The following is a 20727-nucleotide window of genomic DNA, read 5'->3' as shown; positions in this document are numbered from 1 at the left end:
CAGCCAGGACTCCCCCACTGCAGCCAGCATCATGGCAGGAGCTGCTCCAGACTGGCCACTGCTGCCATCGCTACTAGGGTAATGAGATGTGGAGGAATTAGAAGGAAGAGACATGACTAGAGGGACACTTTCACTGCATAGATCCTCATTTTTAATTTTGACAGTAACTGATAATTACCTATTTGTAAGTCAATAAATTTAAAATAAAATAAAGAGTATATGTGATATAAATTATTTTGTTTTCTGGACTTAAGAAGTCAGAAGATATCTGAATCAGAATTAGATAGGTGTTTTATTTTGGCATGTAATTATTTTGACAGGTGACAAATGTATATAAATTACAGTAATGCACAAAATGTTTTATCATCTGTCAGTACACTAAGTTTATCACAAAAACCCGTATATCAGGCTCTCACCTCAGGATGGTTGAGTTCTCCTTCTTCTTCTTCATAGGGACCACCAACAATGAATGCATCAGGAATGTTATTAGCTCCTGGAGCCAGAATGTTGGCAATTGGCCACTTTTTGGGCCGGGGAACAGGTTCTCTTTCCCCTCCAAGCTTCAGAGTTCCATTCTTAAATAAAATGGGATAGTCCTTCTACAGAAATAAATACCATACGTCAGGAAAGTTTGTAAAGGACTTTGAAATGGACAAGAAGATTAATCAAGTCTTTTCAATGGAATGCTGAGTGTTGTCAAACATACCCCTCTATGATTAATCTGATTCTAGAGAGGGGCCTGTGCCTTTCATTGTCTTTGCACTATTTTACAACTCTGTAACTTATAGACATTTGATAATAATGCAAATTATTCTGGTTCATAAATATGCAGATACAGTTTGTCCAGTGGCAATGTAACTGATTATTTCCCTGAAGCTAATGACAAGTTTTGAATTATTGGCAAATTCATTTCAGCATTCCTGATGCCTATATACTCCTTTGAACTCATTGTCACATTTTACTGATTCCCTCACTAATAAGTTAAATAAAATCTTGGACCAACTTTTGTGTTATTTATTTTATATGAGAGTTGTGTTTATACCTGTTTAAAAATTATCCTTTAGAAAACAAACTAAAATCTGGCAAGGGGCTAAAAATATAGGCATTTTCATGTCTTATAACTTATCCAAAGTATACTTGCAGTAGAAAATTGGTAAAATATATAAGTAGGCAATCTATAGAAGGGGAAATTAGAACATCCAACATTTAAATAAAAACATGCTACATTTCATTAATAATCAGTAAAGTGCACATTAAAATCAGCCAGGAAAAGTGGCTTAATGCCTATAATCCCAACACTTTGGGAGATAGAGCCAGGAGGATCACTTGAAGCCAGGAGTTCGAAACCAGCCCGGGCAACATAGCGAGACCCCCACATCTACAAAAAAAATTAAAAATTAGCCAGATGCGGTGGCATGCACCTGTAATCCCAGCTACATGGGAGGCTGAGGTGAGAGGATTGCTTGAGTCCAGAAGTTCAAGGTTACTGTAATCTATGATTGTGCCACTGCACTCCAGCCTAAGTGATGGAGTGAGACCTTGTCTCTTATTAATAGATAGACAGAGAGATATATAGATAAACAAAGAACAGGAACAAGAAGTTTACTGGAAAAGAAAACCAAATGGCCCTTAAATTAAAAGAAAGTTCTATTTCCAACACTATAGCAAACTAAAGTACAACAGATCCTTTGTCAGCAACAAACACACAACAAACTAGATAAAGTAGAACAGCAACAACAACAAAAAGTTATATTTTATCACATAGCCAAGGTCAAAAGAAGTAAATGAAAGTCTAGGCTGGGCACAGTGGCTCATGCCTATAATCCCAGCACTTTGGGAGGCCGAGGCGGGCAGATCACAAGGTCAGGAGTTTGAGATCAGCCTGGCCAATATGGTGAAACCCCGTCTCTACTAAAAATACAAAAATTAGCTGGCCGTGGTGGTGGGTGCCTCTAGTCCCAGCTACTCGGGAAGTTGAGGCCAGGAGAATCGCTTGAGCCCGGGAGGCAGAGGTTGCAGTAAGCCGAGATCGTGCCACTGTACTCCAGCCTGGGCAACAGAGTGAGATTCCGTCTCAAAAAAAAAAAAAAGAAAAGAAAGTCTAAAAGTGCCAGAACTGGCAGCAGCAGCAACTCAATACCCAAGGGATAAGCTCATGAGCTGATGCTGTGCCAACCCAGGAAATGTCAGACCCAGACACTACTATACAGAAGCAAGCATGGCCCTGTGCCCAGGCAGGACAGGAAGCTGGAACTAAGGCTGCTGCATAAAACTAGGACCTGGGTGTGGTGGCTCATGCCTGTAATCCCAGCACTTTGGGAGGCTGAGGCATGCAGATGACCTGAGGTCAGGAGTTCGAGACCAGCATGGCCAAGACGGTGAAACCCCGTCTCTACTAAAACACAAAAAATTAGCTGGGCATGGTAGCAGGCACCTGTAGTTCCAGCTACTCAGGAGGCTGAGTCAGCAGAATTGCTTGAACCCGGAAGGCAGAGGGTGGAGTGAGCCGAGATCACGCCACTGTACTCTAGCCTGGGCGACAGAGCGAGACTCCATCTCCATCTCCAAAAACAAAGCAAAAAAAAAAAAAAAAAAAATCTAGAACCCGGAAGGGCAACCTTTCATCAAATATGAGAATAAAGGAGCCCTTTTCAAGTTTAAAATGATGCAAGAAACCTAAAAGAAAAAAATTTAACTATTAAAAAACTTTTGTAGGCCGGGCACGGTGGCTCAAGTCTGTAATCCCAGCACTTTGGGAGGCCGAGATGGGCGGATCACGAGGTCAGGAGATCGAGACCATCCTGGCGAACCCGGTGAAACCCCATCTCTACTAAAAAATAAAAAAAAAATTAGCCGGGTGAGGTGGCGGCGCCTGTAGTCCCAGCTACTCGGGAGGCTGAGGCAGGAGAATGGCGTAAACCCGGGAGGTGGAGCTTGCAGTGAGCTGAGATCCGGCCACTGCACTCCAGCCTGGGCGACAGAGCGAGACTCTGTCTCAAAAATAAAAAATAAAAAATAAAATAATAAAAAAAAAACTTGTGTATACCAAAGCAATGACCCAAATTAAAAATAAATAATAAACCAGAAATAAACATGATAAACTATAAATTGACAAACTTGAAAAAAAACATTATTTTTCTCTACATATGAATTTTTTTTTTGTTTTTTTTGAGACAGCATTTCACTCTTGTTGCCTAGGCTGGAGTGCAATCTCGGCACGATCTTGGCTCACTGAAACCTCTGCCTCCTGGGTTTAAGTGATTCTCCTGCCTCAGCCTCCCCAGTAGCTGGGATTACAGGCACCCCCACCATACCCGGCTAATTTTTTGTATTTTTAGCAGAGACAGGGTTTCACCATGTTGGCCAGGCTGATCTCGAACTCCTAACCTCAGATGATCTACCTGCCTCAGCCTCCCAAAGTGCTGGGATTACAGGTGTGAGCCACCACACCCCAGTCAGAATTTAAAAAATCAGTAAGAAAAATACTAAGACCTCCAGAAGAAAAAAAAATAAAAGGCACTTTTAATTATCAAAATTAGCAAAAACAAAGAGAAAATTTTCAATACAATCCCAAAGTTGGAGCGAGGGCAATGCACAGATCTGCCTCATATAGCTATGTGGGTTGTTCCCTGGAAGGGTGATCAGCCATCTCATTTGCCTAGGACTGTCCCCGTTGTGGTGCTGAAAGTCCCATGTCCCAGGAACCTCCTAAGTCCTCAGCAAACTGAAGAGTTGCTACACAACTTTAGTGGGTCATTCACATACATGGCCCTGGAAATAAGACAAGTGGAAGTGTTAACTGAATAGAAGCCTTTTAGCAAGCAATTTAGAAATCTCCATCAAGAGCCTAAGGAATTCCATATCCAATCATTCCTATACCTGGAAACGTGGCCCAAGAAAATATCTGGAATTAAGAGAAACTTTTGTTTAATAAAGCACATTGCAGAAAATCTGCAAAATGTACACACAAAAATAATCTGTACAGAAATACACCAAAATTGGCCATTTTAAATGTCTTATATATTTTCTACCATATATTTATATAAATTATATTTAATGTACAATATATAATAAATATGTAAATCATAAACACTAAAATCTGTATATAAAATAGAGATAAACTTGTAATCCCAGCACTTTGGGAGGCCGAGGCGGGCAGATCACGAGGTCAGGAGATCGAGACCATCCTGGCTAACACGGTGAAACCCCATCTCTACTAAAAAATACAAAAAAGCTAGCCGGGCGAGGTGGTGGGTGCCTGTAGTCCCAGTTACTCGGGAGGCTGAGGCAGGAGAATGGCGTGAACCTGGAAGGTGGAGCTTGCAGTGAGCCGAGATCTGGCCACTGCACTCCAGCCTGGGTGACAGAGCAGGACTCCGTATCAAAAAAAAAAAAAAAAAAAAAAAAAAAAAAATAGAGATAAACTGTATTTTTCAAGCCTAAAATAAATCTCAGCTATTAGCAGTACAATGTTTTGAATGGTATCTTAGAGGTGAGGAAGAGATGGCCATGAGTACAGACATGTTTGAATCTCTATAAATATCTGGCAGTAGGGCTTTACCTCTCCAAGTGATGGAACTTGCAGACCGACCATGTAGTTCTGCCCAGGACCTGTTGGAATGAAGGATTCAGGCACAGAGTAAGCAGCCTCCAATGTGACCTTCAGTAGATTGCCCCCTGAGATCTGGGCTGTGGTCAGTAAAGGCTCTGCCACTAATACTTTAACTTCAAGACTGCACTGCTGTAAAAGAATAAAATTATGCAGCATTTTGAAAATTGCCAGAGATCTTCCTTTTTTGCATTACCTCATTTGAATCTCATATTACTGTTCAAGATAAGAAGGTAAAGCTTAATTATTTCCATAAGTTGAAATCATGTTCTCTAGGTCCCGTGAGTTGGAGATAGAGCCAAGAAGAGAATCTTATTCTTAACCTGGTTCCCTTCCCACTCTACCATACTGAGGTAAAGTATATATATAAATATATACAAAACAGGAATTGTAAGAGTCTATTGAAATGTTGGCCAGGCATGGTGGCTCACTTCTGCAATCCCAGCACTTTGGGAGCTAAGGCAGGTGGATCACCTGAGATCAGGGGTTCAAGACCAGCCTGGCCAACACGGTGAAAAACCATCTCTACTAAAAATACCAAAATTAGCCAGGCACGCCACATGGTGGTGCATGCTTGTAGTTCCAGCTGCTGGGGAGGCTGAGGCAAGAGAATTGCTTGAACCCAGGGAGGCAGTGAGCTGAGATCGTGCCATTGCACTCTAGCCTGGTCAACAAGAGCAAAACTCCATCTCAAAAAAAAAAAAAATGTCGACAGAAGTTGCACATGAGTAAGTGAGATTGGGCGCTTTTTTGCTAGTCTATATTTTATGATTATTTTTGTAATTTTTAAATTAAATTAAATTAAATTTGAGACAGAGTCTTGCTCTGTTGTCCAGGCTGGAATGCAGTGGCACGATCTCGGCTCACTGCAACTCCGCCTCCTGGGTTCAGGCGATTCTTCTGCCTCAGCCTCCTGAGCAGCTGGGAGTACAGGCGCACACCACCACGCTCAGCTAATCTTTGTATTTTTAGTAGAGACGGGGTTTCAACATATTGGCCAGGCTGGTCTTGAACTCCTGACCTCGTGATTCGCCCGCCTTGGCCTCCCAAAGTCCTGGGATTACAGGCATGAACCACCGCACCCGGCCTATTTTTGTAATTTAAATGTAATGCTTTGTAATAAGAAAATATTTTTTTCCGATAGATATGTATATATTCCACATAAATAGGTATAGACATATATGTATATACCTCTGACATTTTCACTCAGGATACATACAAAGTAGATTTTAAATGTGTATTGAGGCTGCGCAAGGTAGGCTCTCGCCTGTAATCCCAGCACTTTGGGAGGCCGGGGCAGGCATATTACCTGAGGTCAGGAGTTTGAGACCAGCCTGGCCAACAGGGTGAAACCCCATCTCTACTTAAAGAGAAAATACATAAAAATTAATCGGGCATAGTGGTGGGTGCCTGTAATCCCAGGTACTCGGTAGGCTGAGGCAGGAGAATCGCCTGAACCCAGGAAGTGGAGGTTGCAGTGAGCTGAGATCATATCATTGCACTCCAGGCTGGGCAACAAGAGCAAAACTCCATCTCAAAAAAAAAGAATGTGTATTGAATGCTAGGCACTCTACTACATCACTAGGGATATAAAGACAAAGAAGACATAGTTCCTTTCAACATAGAACTCATGTCATAGTGCCAAGATTTATGCGAAATCTATACTAGAGACCTGTACAAAATGCTGCAGTCAAGGAAACCAAGGAGGGAGTGAATAATTATTTGGCTGGGTTGACATTTATAGGATAAATAGGCATTTACAACATGGATTAGCAGAGGAAGGAAAGAAAAAGCCATTCTGGATACGAACAGTTTTTGTGGGCTGGTCCAAAGGTAGTGAGTTATTTCAACTGACTGTTTGCAGTCAGTTACAGATCAAATTCTTTGTTCTATTCTTTCCCATGTCTCACTACTGCACTTGGCTAGTCTTAGGGAGCAAAAACAGTCTATGTAAAGAGGGATTGGAACAGTATGGTATCTTCCATTTAGGTATATGTAAGTAATTCAGGATTCTGCAACTTGAAGTATTAATATAAGGAAAGGAGTAATGCGAGATGAGGTTGAAGGGGAAGGCTTCCATTATAAAGGATGCTGTATGCCTGCTAAGCAATCTGGACCTTAACTTGTAAGCAGTGGGTGAATCCATAAACTACACAGTACTAAGTAGGGGAAGAGATAAGATCAGATTCACTTTTTTTTTTTTTTTTTTTTTGGAGACGGAGTCTCGCTCTGTCGCCCGGGCTGGAGTGCAGTGGCCGGATCTCAGCTCACTGCAAGCTCTGCCTCCCAGGTTCACGCCATTCTCCTGCCTCAGCCTCCCTAGTAGCTGGGACTACAGGCGCCCGCCACCACTCCCAGCTAATTTTTTGTATTTTTAGTAGAGACGGGGTTTCACCGTGTTAGCCAGGATGGTCTCGATCTCCTGACCTCGTGATCCGCCTGTCTCGGCCTCCCAAAGCATATTCACTTTTAAATCATTGTGCAAGCCATGGGGAGGTTGAACTGGAGGGAGGTAAAGGTAGGTACAAGGCTATTTGTAACTATCCAAGTGAGAGATAATAAGGCAATAAAGAGTAGGAATGAAGCCAAAAAGAAAACCTAAAGACACTTAGAAGATGGAAAAGGCAGGATTTGGTGAAAGGCAGATTTGAGGATTGGCTATAGTTAGGGTCTGAGGGAACGGTCATAGATATAATTTAGGTTCTATGTTCCATGATTTCACAGATGGGTGATGCCACTAGTCAAAAAACTAAGATAAAAGGAAGAGTAGGTTTCAGGGAAGATACTGAGTTCTGTTTTGGAATGTTGAGTTTTAGGTGCCTATGGGATAACATTATAGAGGTATAGAGTTGATGCTTATAAAGTGTGATATTCTAGAATTCCAGAAAGGGGTCTGGGCTAGAACTGCTGGATTAGAAATTTTCAGTGAGAGGCATGCTACCATGCCCTAAAGTATATGAGGTGCTTTCATATACTATTTGATCCATCAGGACATAGTTCAAGAGTTATTTCCATGGTTAAGCCTTCCTTGCCTCTACCCGTGGACAAAGTAACTGATACCTGCTCTATGGCCCATGTACCTCACTCCACCATTTAATCACACTGGGTTATAATCTATGATATGTAGATTGTGGGCTTTTCAAAGTAGGACTCCACCTTATTATCTTTGTTTCCCAGAATCTAACACTAAGTGTGCTGTGAAAAGAAAATGCCCAATGCATTACACTCAACTGAATTGAACCTTAATAGCAGACAGAATTGTTATACTGAATGGCAGGCTGAAATGTTGAGAGCTAAAACTCTGATTACCTTAGCACTTGATCTAGGAGTTTCTAAGGGTGAGCCTTGCACAGGGTGCAATGGAACTGTTGTTTGAAATGAACTCTGTCCTGCAAAAAGAAGCCCAAGTTGAGCCAAAGAAGAAAGGGTTAAGTTGGGATGACTGCAGGCAGAGATAAATGTGCCCACTTTACCCCTCAAATCCCTCAAATTCATTGAGGCTAACTTCTATATCTCTCTGGGGCTAAGTTTTACGAGCTTTGCCATTTCTGCTTTTGGGCAAAGCACACATCTGACCTTCCAGTAAGGGAAGAAGGTCCACCACAGCCTGACCAAGAATTAAGGTCTTCTCTTCTTTCTGTTTCTTTTCCTTTGGTAAAACTTCAGTCACAGTTACTAGAAAAATCAAAACAAAGAAAATGAGACATTTAAAACATCCATCCGATAACCAGGGTGCAACACACAAAGCATTGTCAAAGAGATGTACATTAAAAAAAAAATTAACTTGAAAGTAAAGAAGGCATCAACATCAGTAACTTCTGGTGGAAAATACCGGACCACTTCAGTGACTTTTGAACTTTTTGCCTGCAAGTTATAATAAGAAATAGGTTTTAGATCATAATCATGTACATGCATATGTATAAAAGTAACTGAGGCTGGGCGCGGTGGCTCACGCCTGTAATCCCAGTACTTTGGGAGGCCGAGGAGGGCAGATCACCTGAGGTTGGGAGTTCGAGACCACCCTGACAAACACGGAGAAATCCCGTCTCTACTAAAAATACAAAATTAGCTAGGCATAGTGGCCCATGCCTGTAATCTCAGCTACTGGGGAGGCTGAGGCAGGAGAATCGCTTGAACCTGGGAGGCGGAGGTTGTGGTGAGCCAAGATCAAGCCATTGCACCCAGGCTGGGCAACAAGAGCGAAACTCCGTCTCAAAAAAAAAAAGAAAAAAAAAAAGTAACTGATACATATGATTATATAACAAAGCTTCATATAATACTAATCTTTACTAGGTCAAAATCCTTAGGTATTTTCTATTCTATTTCATATAGAAGAAATTACTGGTCATAATGCCCATCAACTGATCTTACGAATGGCTAAAAAGTCACAATCTGAAATTTGAAAAACATTACTCTAGGGTGGGCGAGGTGGCTCATGCCTGTAATCCCAGCACTTTGGGAGGCCAAGGCAGGCGGACCACGAGGTCAGGAGATTGAGACCATCCTGGCTAACATGGTGAAACCCGTCTCTACTAAAAATACAAAAACAAAATTAGCCAGGCATGGTGGCGGGCGCCTGTAGTCCCAGCTACTCAGAAGGCTGAGGTAGGAGAATGGCATGAATCTGAGAGGCAGAGCTTGCAGTGAGCAGAGACTGGACCACTGCACTCCAGCCTGAGCAACAGAGCAAGACTTGTCTCAAAAAAAAAAAAAAAGAAAAAAGAAGAAGGAAAACATTGCTCTAGATCCCCTATATTGCCTACCATAAGGCTTGACACATTTTGGAGTAATCCTGTAGCATGCAGAGTATGTACAAAGTTTTTCACTGCAGCATTACTCTGTGTGCTTAACACTTATTATAACAATTTCAAAATTTCAAATACACAAAGTAGAATAGTGTAACAACTATCCATATAACCATAATCTAAATTTAACAATTTTTTTGCTTCATCATATGTAGCTTTGTTTGCTCAAATACTTTTATCATATTTGCTTTGTTTGCTGAAGTACTTTTCAAATAAATTACAGATATCATGACATTTTACTCCTAAATACCAAAATACACAAATCCCAAGTAAGACATTTTCCTAGAAAACCACAATCACTTTACCACATTTGGCAAGTGTGTGATAATAGCATTAAATAATTCCTTAATTCATCTAGTGTCCAGTTGATATTTAACATTTCCCAATTATCCCCAAATTTATTTTGTAGCTGGTCTGTTCAAACCAGAATCCACTCAAAGACCACGTGTTGCATTTGGTTGTCATGTTTCTTTTCATTTAGACCAGTCCCCCTTTTCCACATACTTCTTCTCTCAAACATTTCTCTCTTTTGTTGAAGACACCAGGCCAATAGTTATACAGAATGTTACATGTTCTAGATTTGTCTCTTGTTTTATTCCTCATAGCGTTTAATTTGTTTCTCATTTCCTGTGTTTCCTACTTGGGTTCAGCTTCAGCGTTTTCAGCAAGGATAATAGTTTGATAACATATTTACCTATGTGGTATGTTATCAAACTCTGTGACCTTTGTAACCTGACAGATGAAAATAGCATCTAAGCATAATTTTATTTTTTGTATTAGAATCAGGTTGAAATTTTTTCCATATATTTAAGGACCAGTTATAGTTTCTTTTCCATGAACTTTTCATATTCCTTTCATATGTTTTATATACTTTTCCATTAGATTCTTGCTCTTATTAATATGCAAGAGCTCTTTAAAAGTAAATTTGCCTTCTGTCTAGAAATGAATTGCAAATTGTAATCCAGTTTGTAGCTTGTCTTTTACAGTTGCTAATGAATATATATATATATTCTTTGTCTGTGGTTTCTACAGTTGTGAAATACATATAAAGGCTTTATCTCTCTGATTATTTTAATTCCATTATTTCTTATGGCAGTTACACGATTTAATTTTTTACCCACATTTTATCCAGCTGGTATTTATTTTGGTAGTTTGTTTGTTTTTCAAGACTAGGCCTCATTTTGTCACCTGGGCTGGAATCCAGTGCTGCGATCTCAGATCTCAGCTCACTGCAACCCCTGCCTCGAGGGCTCAAGTGATCCTCCCACCTCAGCCTTTGGAGTAGCTAGGGCTACAAGTGCTCACCACCACACCCAGCTAATTTTTTTGTGTGTGTATATATATATACATTTTTTTTTTTTCTTTTTGAGATGGAGTCTTGCTGTGTCGCCCAGGCTGGAGTATAGTGGCGCAGTCTCAGCTCACTGCAAGCTCCACCTCCTGGGTTCACGCCATTCTCCTGCCTCAGCCTCCCAAGTATCTGGGACTACACCCAGCTAATTTTTTGTATTTTTAGTTGAGATGGGGTTTCACCGTGTTAGCCAGGATGGTCTCAATCTCCTGACCTTGTGATCCGCCTGTCTTGGCCTTCCAAACTGCTGGGATTACAGGTGTGTGTGAGCCACCACGCCCAGCCCCAAAGCGTTGGGATTACAGGCATGAGCCACTGCACCCAGCCACTGTTTTTTGTTTGTTTGTTTGAGACAGAGTCTCACTCTGTCACTCAGGCTGGAGTGCAGTGGTGTGATCTCGGCTCACTGCAACCTCCACCTCTCAGGTTAAGTGATTCTCCTGCCTCACCCTCCTGAGTAGCTGGGACTACAGGCACGCTCCACCATCCCCGGCTAATTTTTGTATTTTGAGTAGAGATGGGGTTTCACCATGTTGACCAGGCTGGTCTTGAACTCCTGACCTTGTGATCCACCCACCTCACCCTCCCAAAGTGCTGGAATTACAGATTTGAGTCACTGTGCCTGGCCCATTACATTTTTTTAATTCAATTTGAGATCTTCCAGTTCTTGGAAAGACTTATGGCTTTCAGGTGAAACCTGGACTTTTCCTATTGTTATGAATCTCTGGATCTCACTTACACCTTCTGTTTTCAGCTGGCGTTTTCCAACACCACCCCAACAGAAGAAGGAAGGAGATGCTGCGTCATTACTGCCAAGTTGGGGTTCCCTACTCAGCCTCCGCTGACACCTGATGGGGGCAGTTCCTCATTACTGCTGAGCAGGGGAATTGGAGTCCTGATTCCTTACTTGGTTTCCACTGATACCACAGTGGGTGTGGACTCATTACACCTGGGTGATGGTGAAAGCTCTGGCTCTAAACTAGGCCTCCTCTGATACCACTCCAGTGGGAAGCGAAAGGGCACCTTGTTACCGACAGTTTGGGATAGAAGTGCAAGATTTCTGTGGTCTCCACTAACATTATGAGGGGTGGGAAGGGGACTCATTACCAGAGGGGATAAAAGTCCTGGTTCCCTACTTGGTCTTCTCTGACATCACTAGGGTAATGGAGAATCTCATTTGTGAGCTTTGTGAGAGTGGAAGTCTAAGCTCTCCACTCAGCTTGATTGAGGATGGGGGCTACAGTTTTTTTCCTATGGTGTTTAGCTGGAGTACAGGAATTACTGTCTAAAACTTTTCTGTCTTATTAGGCTGCCCCTTTCATAGTCTTTTGGCTAAACAGAGCAGACTTTTATCAGGCTTGCTTGCTTTTTTCTTTTTTTGGTCTGTGCCCATTGGTGTCTCCAGGTTGCCACCTTCTTCAGCAAGAAGTATGGGATACATAAGGCAAAAAGAAAACCCAAGGAACTCACCACTGTGTCATTCCCCAGGTCCCAAGTTTCCTTCTCCCCACCTTTCAGAGTCTCTTATTTTTATATATAATGTCCAGGGTTTGTAGTTGTATTCAGTGGGAGGAATAGAGAAAAGTACATCTATTCCATCTTCTCAAAAGTTTTGCTTTTAATCCTTTTTATTTCTAATTAATGTGCTTAAGATTATAAATGTACCTCTAAGCACAACTTTAACTATATCCCACAAATTCTGATATTTGGTGTTTTACTGTTGATCTCTTCCAAATGCTTTGCAATTTTTATTATGACTTTTTATTTGTCCCATAAATTATTCATAAGTATGTTTTTAAATTTCCAAATAGTATTTTGGCTATCTTTTTGTTATTGATTTCTAATTTTGTTGACTGTTACATTTTGGCAGAAAAGGTGTCTGTATGCTATTGATCCTTTGATCTATGGTAGGACTTGCTCTATCGCTTAGAATGTGGCCAACTGCTATCATAAAAATGCTCCTCTTGTGTTTTAAAAATATATATATTCTTTAATGGTTAGTACAAGCCTATGATTATTCCTAGGGAAGACTTTTTTCTCTACCCAGGATCTAGACAGAGATGCTTAAGCAGATTTTATTTTCCTGGTCCATACTTTTTGAGATCTTAACTTGTGATGGGGAGGTGATCTCAGTCTCTATTCCCCCATCAACAGCAGCCAAAGGTTTTCTGTCCTTCTGAGAGCATTAAAAACCAAGCCCCTAGGTTTTGGAGTCTGCCTTCTCCCTGCACACTTCCACTACACACCAATGGCAGCTGTTCAAGATTTCCAGGTTTCAGTTTCTGCCTTGCTTTTGGGAACAAAGGAAGTGCCCTTTCTTTCTCATGATTTTAGTTACATGTTTAAAAGAATGTTTTGGTTCTGCTTTTCCCATCCAACATGATAGGGAAGAAGGCAATCGGGACATTGATTTTTAGAACCACAAGGACTTACAGAACACAGGTTTGTGAGCGAGGTCATCTAAAGTGATTCCTCCTTCAGGATTAAACTCAAAACTGCTAGTGAAGTTGTATTTTGCACTTCCTTCTGGAGAAACAGTAATTTTTGCAGAGTCTCCCAGAACCACTTGATTGAATTCTGCCCGAATAAAGGTAACTGGAGTATCTCCTTTAAAACCTTTCTGTTGGCAGAAACACACCACTTTACAATTATATTTAAATACAGAATTTTCCTACACATCTGGCAACCCATTTTGATTTGGGCTAAATAGCATTTTTCATTTTTTCCTAACAAGCAACATCACAAATACAGAAGGAATAGGTAGAAAAATAATTAAACAAATCTAGTTTTACTTAAATCCAACATTCCATTTAAGTGCTGTTATGTTGGAGTTTTGAAAACAACATTTATTGTGTTTCACCTGATAATAGAAGTATACTGAGGAACATTTTTAAAAGAAAGAAAATTAATTACTTGCAATCTTACTGTAACATGTAAGCATTATTAACATTTTAGAATATATTTTCTAGTGTTTTGCTGTGAATATATGGATGTGCACGTGTATACCCATACACACACACATAGATACATTTTTATATATGCATTTTAAAACAACGTGGAGCTCATTAATTACATTCTCTTTGGAATGATCTTTTTAAACTTAATATACTGAATATTTTCCCATTTCATTATACTCCTAATTTTTAGTACATCACATTGTTGTTGTTGTTGTTGTTTTAATTAATCAAATAGAATTAATCACAAGGGAAATTCTGGAAGAATTCAGATCCTTCTCAGGAGAAAAGGAAAAAAAATTTATGTGAACTGCTGTCTAGGGAAACGAAAACCACTATTTCTTTCATCCTATTAAATTTAGTATTCAAATTGCCGGGTATTTGAGACACACAGTAATGTGACTTGGAGATCACAGACTAACAATAAGGAACACTGAGGCGGAATGCCACTGCTATATAAAGCCAGGAGGTTTGGAGGTAGAGAATGAAGCAAAATTCCATTACTCCTGCAGGTACTCCCAAACTAAGGATTTTGTAAATTTCCAAAAGTAACTTTACCAAATCATATCCCTCTGTCACGGTGATCTGCACGAGTCTGCCTGTTGATGGCACTTGCTCCATATCACCAACTGGAAAAAGTCCCTCTGGTTTTCTTTGGTCTCTGTAAACAGAATGAATCAACCTGTCCCCTCATGTACCAGAGCTGCACAAGTACTCATATTCCATCATAACCAATACCAGGGAAAACCTAAGGAAATACCATAGTCCAGCACTGTTTTATTCCCCACATCCAACCTTTGCTGCTAGATAGGCAGTGCTTTAGGGAGCTGGTCACAAGGATGATTTCACTGGTTAGTGCTAAAAGATGTTTATACAGGTAACTAACCCATTAAGCACAAAGTTATCACAAGGCAAAGTAGGAACACCTTGACCTCCCATACCCTACATCAGGGGTCCCCAGCCCGAGTCATGAACCAGTACCAGCCCGTGGCCTGTTAGGAACCGGGCCGCACAGCAGGAGGTAAGCAGCAGGCGAGCAAGCAAAGCTTCGTTTCTATTTACAGCCATTCCACATCACCTGCATTACCACCTGAGCTCTGTCTCCCGTCAGATCGGTGGCGGCATTAGATTCTCACAGGAATGTGAACCCTATTATAACTGAGTGCATGCAAAGGATCCAAAGAACTCAAACAAATATACAAGAAAAAAACAACCCCATCAAAAAGTGGGGAAAGGATATGAACAGACGTTTCTCAAAAGAAGACATTCATACAGCCAACAGACACATGAAAAAATGCTCATCATCACTCGCCATCAGAGAAATGCAAATCAAAACAACAATGAGATACCATCTCACACCAGCTAGAATGACAATCATTAAAAAATCAGGAAACAACAGTTGTTGGAGAGGATGTGGAGAAATAGGAACACTTTTACACTGTTGGTGGGATTGTAAACTAGTTCAACCATTATGGAAAACAGTATGGCAATTCCTCAAGGATCTAGAACTAGATGTACCATATGACCCAGCCATCCCACTACTGGGTATATACCCAAAGGATTATAAATTATTCTACTACAAAGACACATGCACACGTATGTTTACTGCGGCACTATTCACAATAGCAAAGACTTGGAATCAACCCAAATGTCCATCTGTGACAGACTGGATTAAGAAAATGTGGCACATATACACCATGGAATACTATGCAGCCATAAAAAAGGATGAGTTTGCGTCCTTTGTAGGGACATGGATGCAGCTGGAAACCATCGTTCTTAGCAAACTATCACAAGAACAGAAAACCAAACACCGCATGTTCTCACTCATAGGTGGGAACTGAACAATGAGATCACCTGGACTCGGGAAGGGGAACATCACACACTGGGGCCTATCATGGGGAGGGGGGAGGGGGGAGGGATTGCATTGGGGAGTTATACATGATATAAATGATGAATTGATGGGTGCTGACGAGTTGATGGGTGCAGCACACCAACATGGCACAAATATACATATGTAACAAACCTGCACGTTATGCACATGTACCCTAGAACTTAAAGTATAATAAAAAAATGAAAAAAAAAAAAGAATCAAATGCCTGATTTGTCACTGTCTCCCATCACCCAGAGATAGGACTGTCTAGCTGCAGGAAAACAAGCTCAGGGCTCCCACTGATTCTACATTATGGTGAGTTGTATAATATTTCATGATATAGGCTGGGCGTGGTGGCTCACGCCTATAATCCCAGCACTTTGGGAGGCGAGGAGGGCGGATCACGAATCAGGAGTTTGAGATCAGCCTGTCCAATATGGTGAAACCCCATCTCTACTAAAAAATACAAAAATTAGCCGGGTGTGGTGGCATGCGCCTGTAGTTCCAGCTACTTGGGAGGCTGAGGCAGGAGAATCACTTGAACCTGGGAGGCAGAGGTTGCAGCGAGCTGAGATCACACCACTGCACTCCAGCCTGGGCAACAGAGTGACTCCGTCTCAAAAAATATATATAGGTCGGGCGCGGTGGCTCACGCCTGTAATCCCAGCACTTTGGGAGGCCAAGGCGGGCGGATCATGAGGTCAGGAAAATGAGACCAGCCTGGCTAACATGGTGAAACCCCATCTCTACTAAAAATACAAAAAAATTAGCCGGGCATGGTAGTGGGCGCCTGTAGTCCCAGCTATTCTGAAGGTTGAGGCAGGAGAATGGTGTGAACCTGGGCGGTGGAGCTTGCAGTGAGCTGAGATTGTGCCACTGCACTGCAGCCTGGGCAACAGAGCAAGACTCCATCTCAAAAAATATATATATATATATATATATATATTTATTTATTTATTTATTTATTATTATACATTACCATGTAATAATAATAGAAATAAAGTGCACAATAAATGTAATGTGCTTGAATCATCCCCAAATCATCCCCGCTGCCTCCAGTCTGTGGAAAAATTGTCTTCCACAAAACTGGTCCCTGGTGCCAAAAAGGTTGGGGACTGCTGCCATACACCCTTCACAGTGTTCTCTGGTAACCTTTTTTTTTTAATCTGCAAAGCTCCCTTCAAACATTATTTAACTTCTCAGTTTTACAAAAATATATTTTGAGAGCAGGAAAGAAGCAACCACATAAAATGGTAGTCCATTGGAAAAGGTCTTAATATATATATCTTATTTAGTCAGATATACTGTCAATTTTACAATACTAAGGGCACAAACAATTTCAAAAATAAATTGGATATTTGTTTTTTAGAAAAGGTCTTTTCTCGCTCCTTCCTTCCTTTTTTTTTTATTGTGTGTTTTTGTTTTTCAGGCTCTCACTCTGTCACCCAGGCTGGAGTGCAGTGGTGTGATCACAGCTCACTGCAGCTTCAACCTCCTAGGCTCAAGTGATCGTCCCACCTCAGCCTCCTGAGTGGCTGGGACTATAGGCATGCGCCACCATGCCCAGCTAATTTTTGTATTTTTCATAGAGACAGGGTTTCACCATGCTGTCTAGGCTGGTCTCGAAGGCTAGGCTCAAGCAATCCGCCCACCTCAGCCTCCCAAAGTGCTGAGATTAAAAGGCATGAGCCACTGTGCCTGTTGAAAAGGCCTTATTTTCTAACTCAATTCAAACGTTTACTGAGGACATACTATGCTAAGTGTATTTGGTGATACAAAAGAGAAAATGACATCTTACAGCCTTCAGACTTCATAATTATCCTGCCTCTTCTCAGCTACTCCAGCATTTTTCCAGACACCTAGAAGTCTCAGATCATTTGTTCAACAACATATTTCTGGGCTGCTTCAGGGCTTTAGTGGCACTGACAACTTCTTTGTCAAATGTACATTTAAAATGCCCTTTTGTATCAGTCTTCTTTCCTTTTCAATAATATGGCATTAGGCCTTCATTACCCTTCTGCTAGACTGTAACAAAAGCCTCCTAACTGGTGTCTCTGACTCCAGTTTCTCACTCTAACTCATCCTGCTTCTGTCAGAATTGCTCATTGAAAAAACTTTGTTAAGCTTGGCACTGTGGTGGGTGCTGAGGATACAAGAGATAAGATGTGAACTCTCTAACCTCAAGAAATCTAAAATCTAGTGAGGACGAGAGATGTGTAACTAGACCAGGAGTCATAATCTGTGAGACAGGTGCTCTGACAGAGGAAAAGAAGGGAGGAGTGAAAGAAGGAAAGGGAGGGAAGAAGTGCTCTGACAGAGGAAAGAAGGGAGGAAAAGGGGGGTGGAAATTTATTTTTTATTTTACAAATATAAAGAATGTGAGAAGTTGGCCGGGCGCGGTGGCTCAAGCCTGTAATCCCAGCACTTTGGGAGGCCGAGACGGGCGGATCACGAGGTCAGGAGATCGAGACCATCCTGGCTAACATGGTGAAACCCCGTCTCTACTAAAAAAATACAAAAAAAACTAGCCGGGCGAGGTGGTGGGCGCCTGTAGTCCCAGCTACTCGGGAGGCTGAGGCAGGAGAATGGCGTAAACCAGGGAAGAGGAGCTTGCAGTGAGCTGAGATCCGGCCACTGCACTCCAGCCCGGGCGACAGAGCGAGACTCCGTCTCAAAAAAAAAAAAAAAAAAAAAAAATGTGAGAAGGAAATTAACTGATTATAGCCAGTGTACCAAGTGTGCTTCACATTTATTATCTTAAACGTAGCTTCCCTTCTAAGTGATTCTTAAATCTCTGTTTGAGTGAAAAAAACTGAGCTTCAGAGAAGTTTGTTATCTTACCAGCAATCATACAGCAAGGAAGTGCTGCATGAAGCTGGGACCTAGCTGGATTTGAGAATATTTGTGCATGCCAAGAAAATCTTGGAGAAAGTACCCTGGAACTATGTCTTAATAGAGTAAAGGGAAGGATATTCCAAGAAAGGCAACAGATTTTAAAACGTTCAGAGGCAAAACAACACACATAGCAAGTAGCAAGTAGCTTGCAGTGGTGGTGTAAGAAGACATAGGGAGAAAATGAGATGAGACAAGCAGATAACTACCTTATTAAAGTACAGATCTGATCATACCATTGTCTTGTTCCCTCTCACCTACCAAATAAAGTTAAACTGTAACACTACAGTTTAACTGTAGTTAAATGTAGTACTACATTCAGGGCTTTCTAGGATCTTGCAGTGCCAGTCAACTCCCCTCTTCGAGCTTATGCTCTTGCTTAGTATTTTTCAAAGATCACCTGCATTTAGTCACTTCTGAACCTTTGCATTTTTCCTTCCCCCTGGAATTCTCTCTCCCTTTCTACTCACTCCATCTCTACAGCAAATCCTACTCATCCTTTAAAATCCAGCTCAAATGCTTCCTAGTCCATGAAGCTTCCCAGTCGGAAAAACCTGCCTTTCCTCTGAATACATTTAGCACTTTACACGTCTCTTGTGGCATTACCACAAGCTGTATTGTTTATGAAGACTGGGTATTCAAAGGACCTTTCCTACTTAATAACTATGTGCGCCTGGGCAAAAGCCTAACTTCTCTAAGCCTCAGTTTCACCTTCTGTAAAATGGATAACTTCCAACCTGTTTCACATTGTGAATATCCCCTAAGATATTAAAGCTGTTTAAGCTATGAAGCACTGCACAAATGATATTATTAATATGCAACGTTTGTCCTGAGAGTTCAATTACACCTTTGAAGGCATGTAACCTGTCTCACGCATATTTACGGGCCCCGAGTGCCTGGCACCATGTCTTGTATACAAGAGGCGTTTGCGTCGTGTTTGAACTATGAATGCAATAAATAGGACTAAAGTTTATGGTCAGGGCAGCTAGGGTGGGGACTCTTGTTGCCCCCGGCAAGGCACGCATTTCTTGTCATCTGCTCAGAAGAAGCTGCAAGGGGAGAGTCCAGTGAGAAAAAGGTTGGACGAAAGAGGCGATGTGACCGGGTCTGGTCTGGGGACAAGCGCAGTCCGCGCGCGGAATGAGACCTACGACGAGAAGCGGTAAAGAAGGGCCTATGTCCGCGCTCCTGTGGAGGTCGCCGGGCTGGGGCTGGAGGCAGAGTCCGCGCCTGGCCGCGTCAGCGGCTTTTCGGTCTAAATAACGGGGTTTTCAGCCTGGACTTAGCTGAGGGAGCAGAAGATCGGGGTGACGGCTGTGGTGTGGCCGCAGGACCGGGGTGGGGAGGCCGGGAAGAGAGGGTTGCTTCAGGAGGGATTGCTGTCTTACCTGCAGCAGCCTCAGTTATGTTTTTGACAACTATAGCAACCAACTACCTCTCGCGAGAACTTACTTTTGGCAATCGCAGCAAGTTTATTCCAAGACTCGCGATAACCCTCTGGGGACGAGAGCAGGGAGCGAGACCCTGAGCTTCTGCGCCTGCGCCCTAGCGCCGGCTGCAGCCCTGTTATTTCGAGTCCCTGCTGTTTCCGCGCATGCTTTACCTTGGCAAGCGTTTGGGTTAAGTGCACAGGTTTCCATCTTTACATTTTGCTTTCTCGACTCTTTTATTTCAATATTTCTCCATAATAGTAGGGAAAAAGCATAAGGAAGTTTAAAGAAAAAGACGTTTATTAAACTGATTTGAAAACATCATTTAAATATTTCTCCGTGAAATATGCAATATTTTAAAAATGAGCCTGTCACGCACTGTTGATGAGAGTGCAAAATGACCCAGCTTCTAGGTGCTCAATATTTGTACAATAAACAGACCTGAAGTTTATGATGTTAATGCAAACTTTTAATATTCAAAATTTAACATTAAAGAGCTAAAATAGCAAAACACAATAGCAACAACCTGGAAACAACCCAAGTGCCCTTCGACGGAATAGTGGATGAGTGGACCAATAAACTGTGGCATATTCACAAAGAGGCATATTACAGGCAGTCAAAGTTAATGAACTGCACAACACGGATGAATTTTAACAATATATATACTTTAAATTGTTGCAGTATTAAGAGCCAGCTTGAAGGGACTTCCTTGGGCCAAATGAGGGACAATTTGAGCATGAAGTAAACAACGACCATAACGGATTACAATCCATTGAATATGCAAGTCCGTGTTGATATAGAGAAAAAGGAAAACTC

General features: G+C 41.6%; 1 protein-coding gene across 1 annotated transcript in view; it reads right to left on the bottom strand.

The window, feature by feature from the left end:
- The window catches only part of CFAP70 (cilia and flagella associated protein 70), a 110384-nt gene extending 96014 nt beyond the window's left edge, over positions 1-14370 (bottom strand). The window contains exons 1-6 of the mRNA XM_030940829.1: positions 14278-14370; positions 13199-13385; positions 8186-8284; positions 7919-7998; positions 4562-4741; positions 417-599 (exon numbers count right to left, since the gene is read on the bottom strand). Coding sequence (XP_030796689.1) covers positions 417-599; positions 4562-4741; positions 7919-7998; positions 8186-8284; positions 13199-13385; positions 14278-14340 — 792 coding nt within the window. The 5' untranslated portion in view covers positions 14341-14370. The remainder of the gene's footprint in view (positions 1-416; positions 600-4561; positions 4742-7918; positions 7999-8185; positions 8285-13198; positions 13386-14277) is intronic.
- Between the last annotated feature and the right edge of the window lie 6357 nt (positions 14371-20727).

This window comes from Rhinopithecus roxellana, chromosome 11 (genome assembly GCF_007565055.1).
Source record: "Rhinopithecus roxellana isolate Shanxi Qingling chromosome 11, ASM756505v1, whole genome shotgun sequence".
Lineage (NCBI taxonomy): Eukaryota > Metazoa > Chordata > Mammalia > Primates > Cercopithecidae > Rhinopithecus > Rhinopithecus roxellana.
The sequence above is the reverse complement of the archived record's forward strand: the minus strand, read 5'-3'. Positions and strand labels throughout refer to the sequence as shown.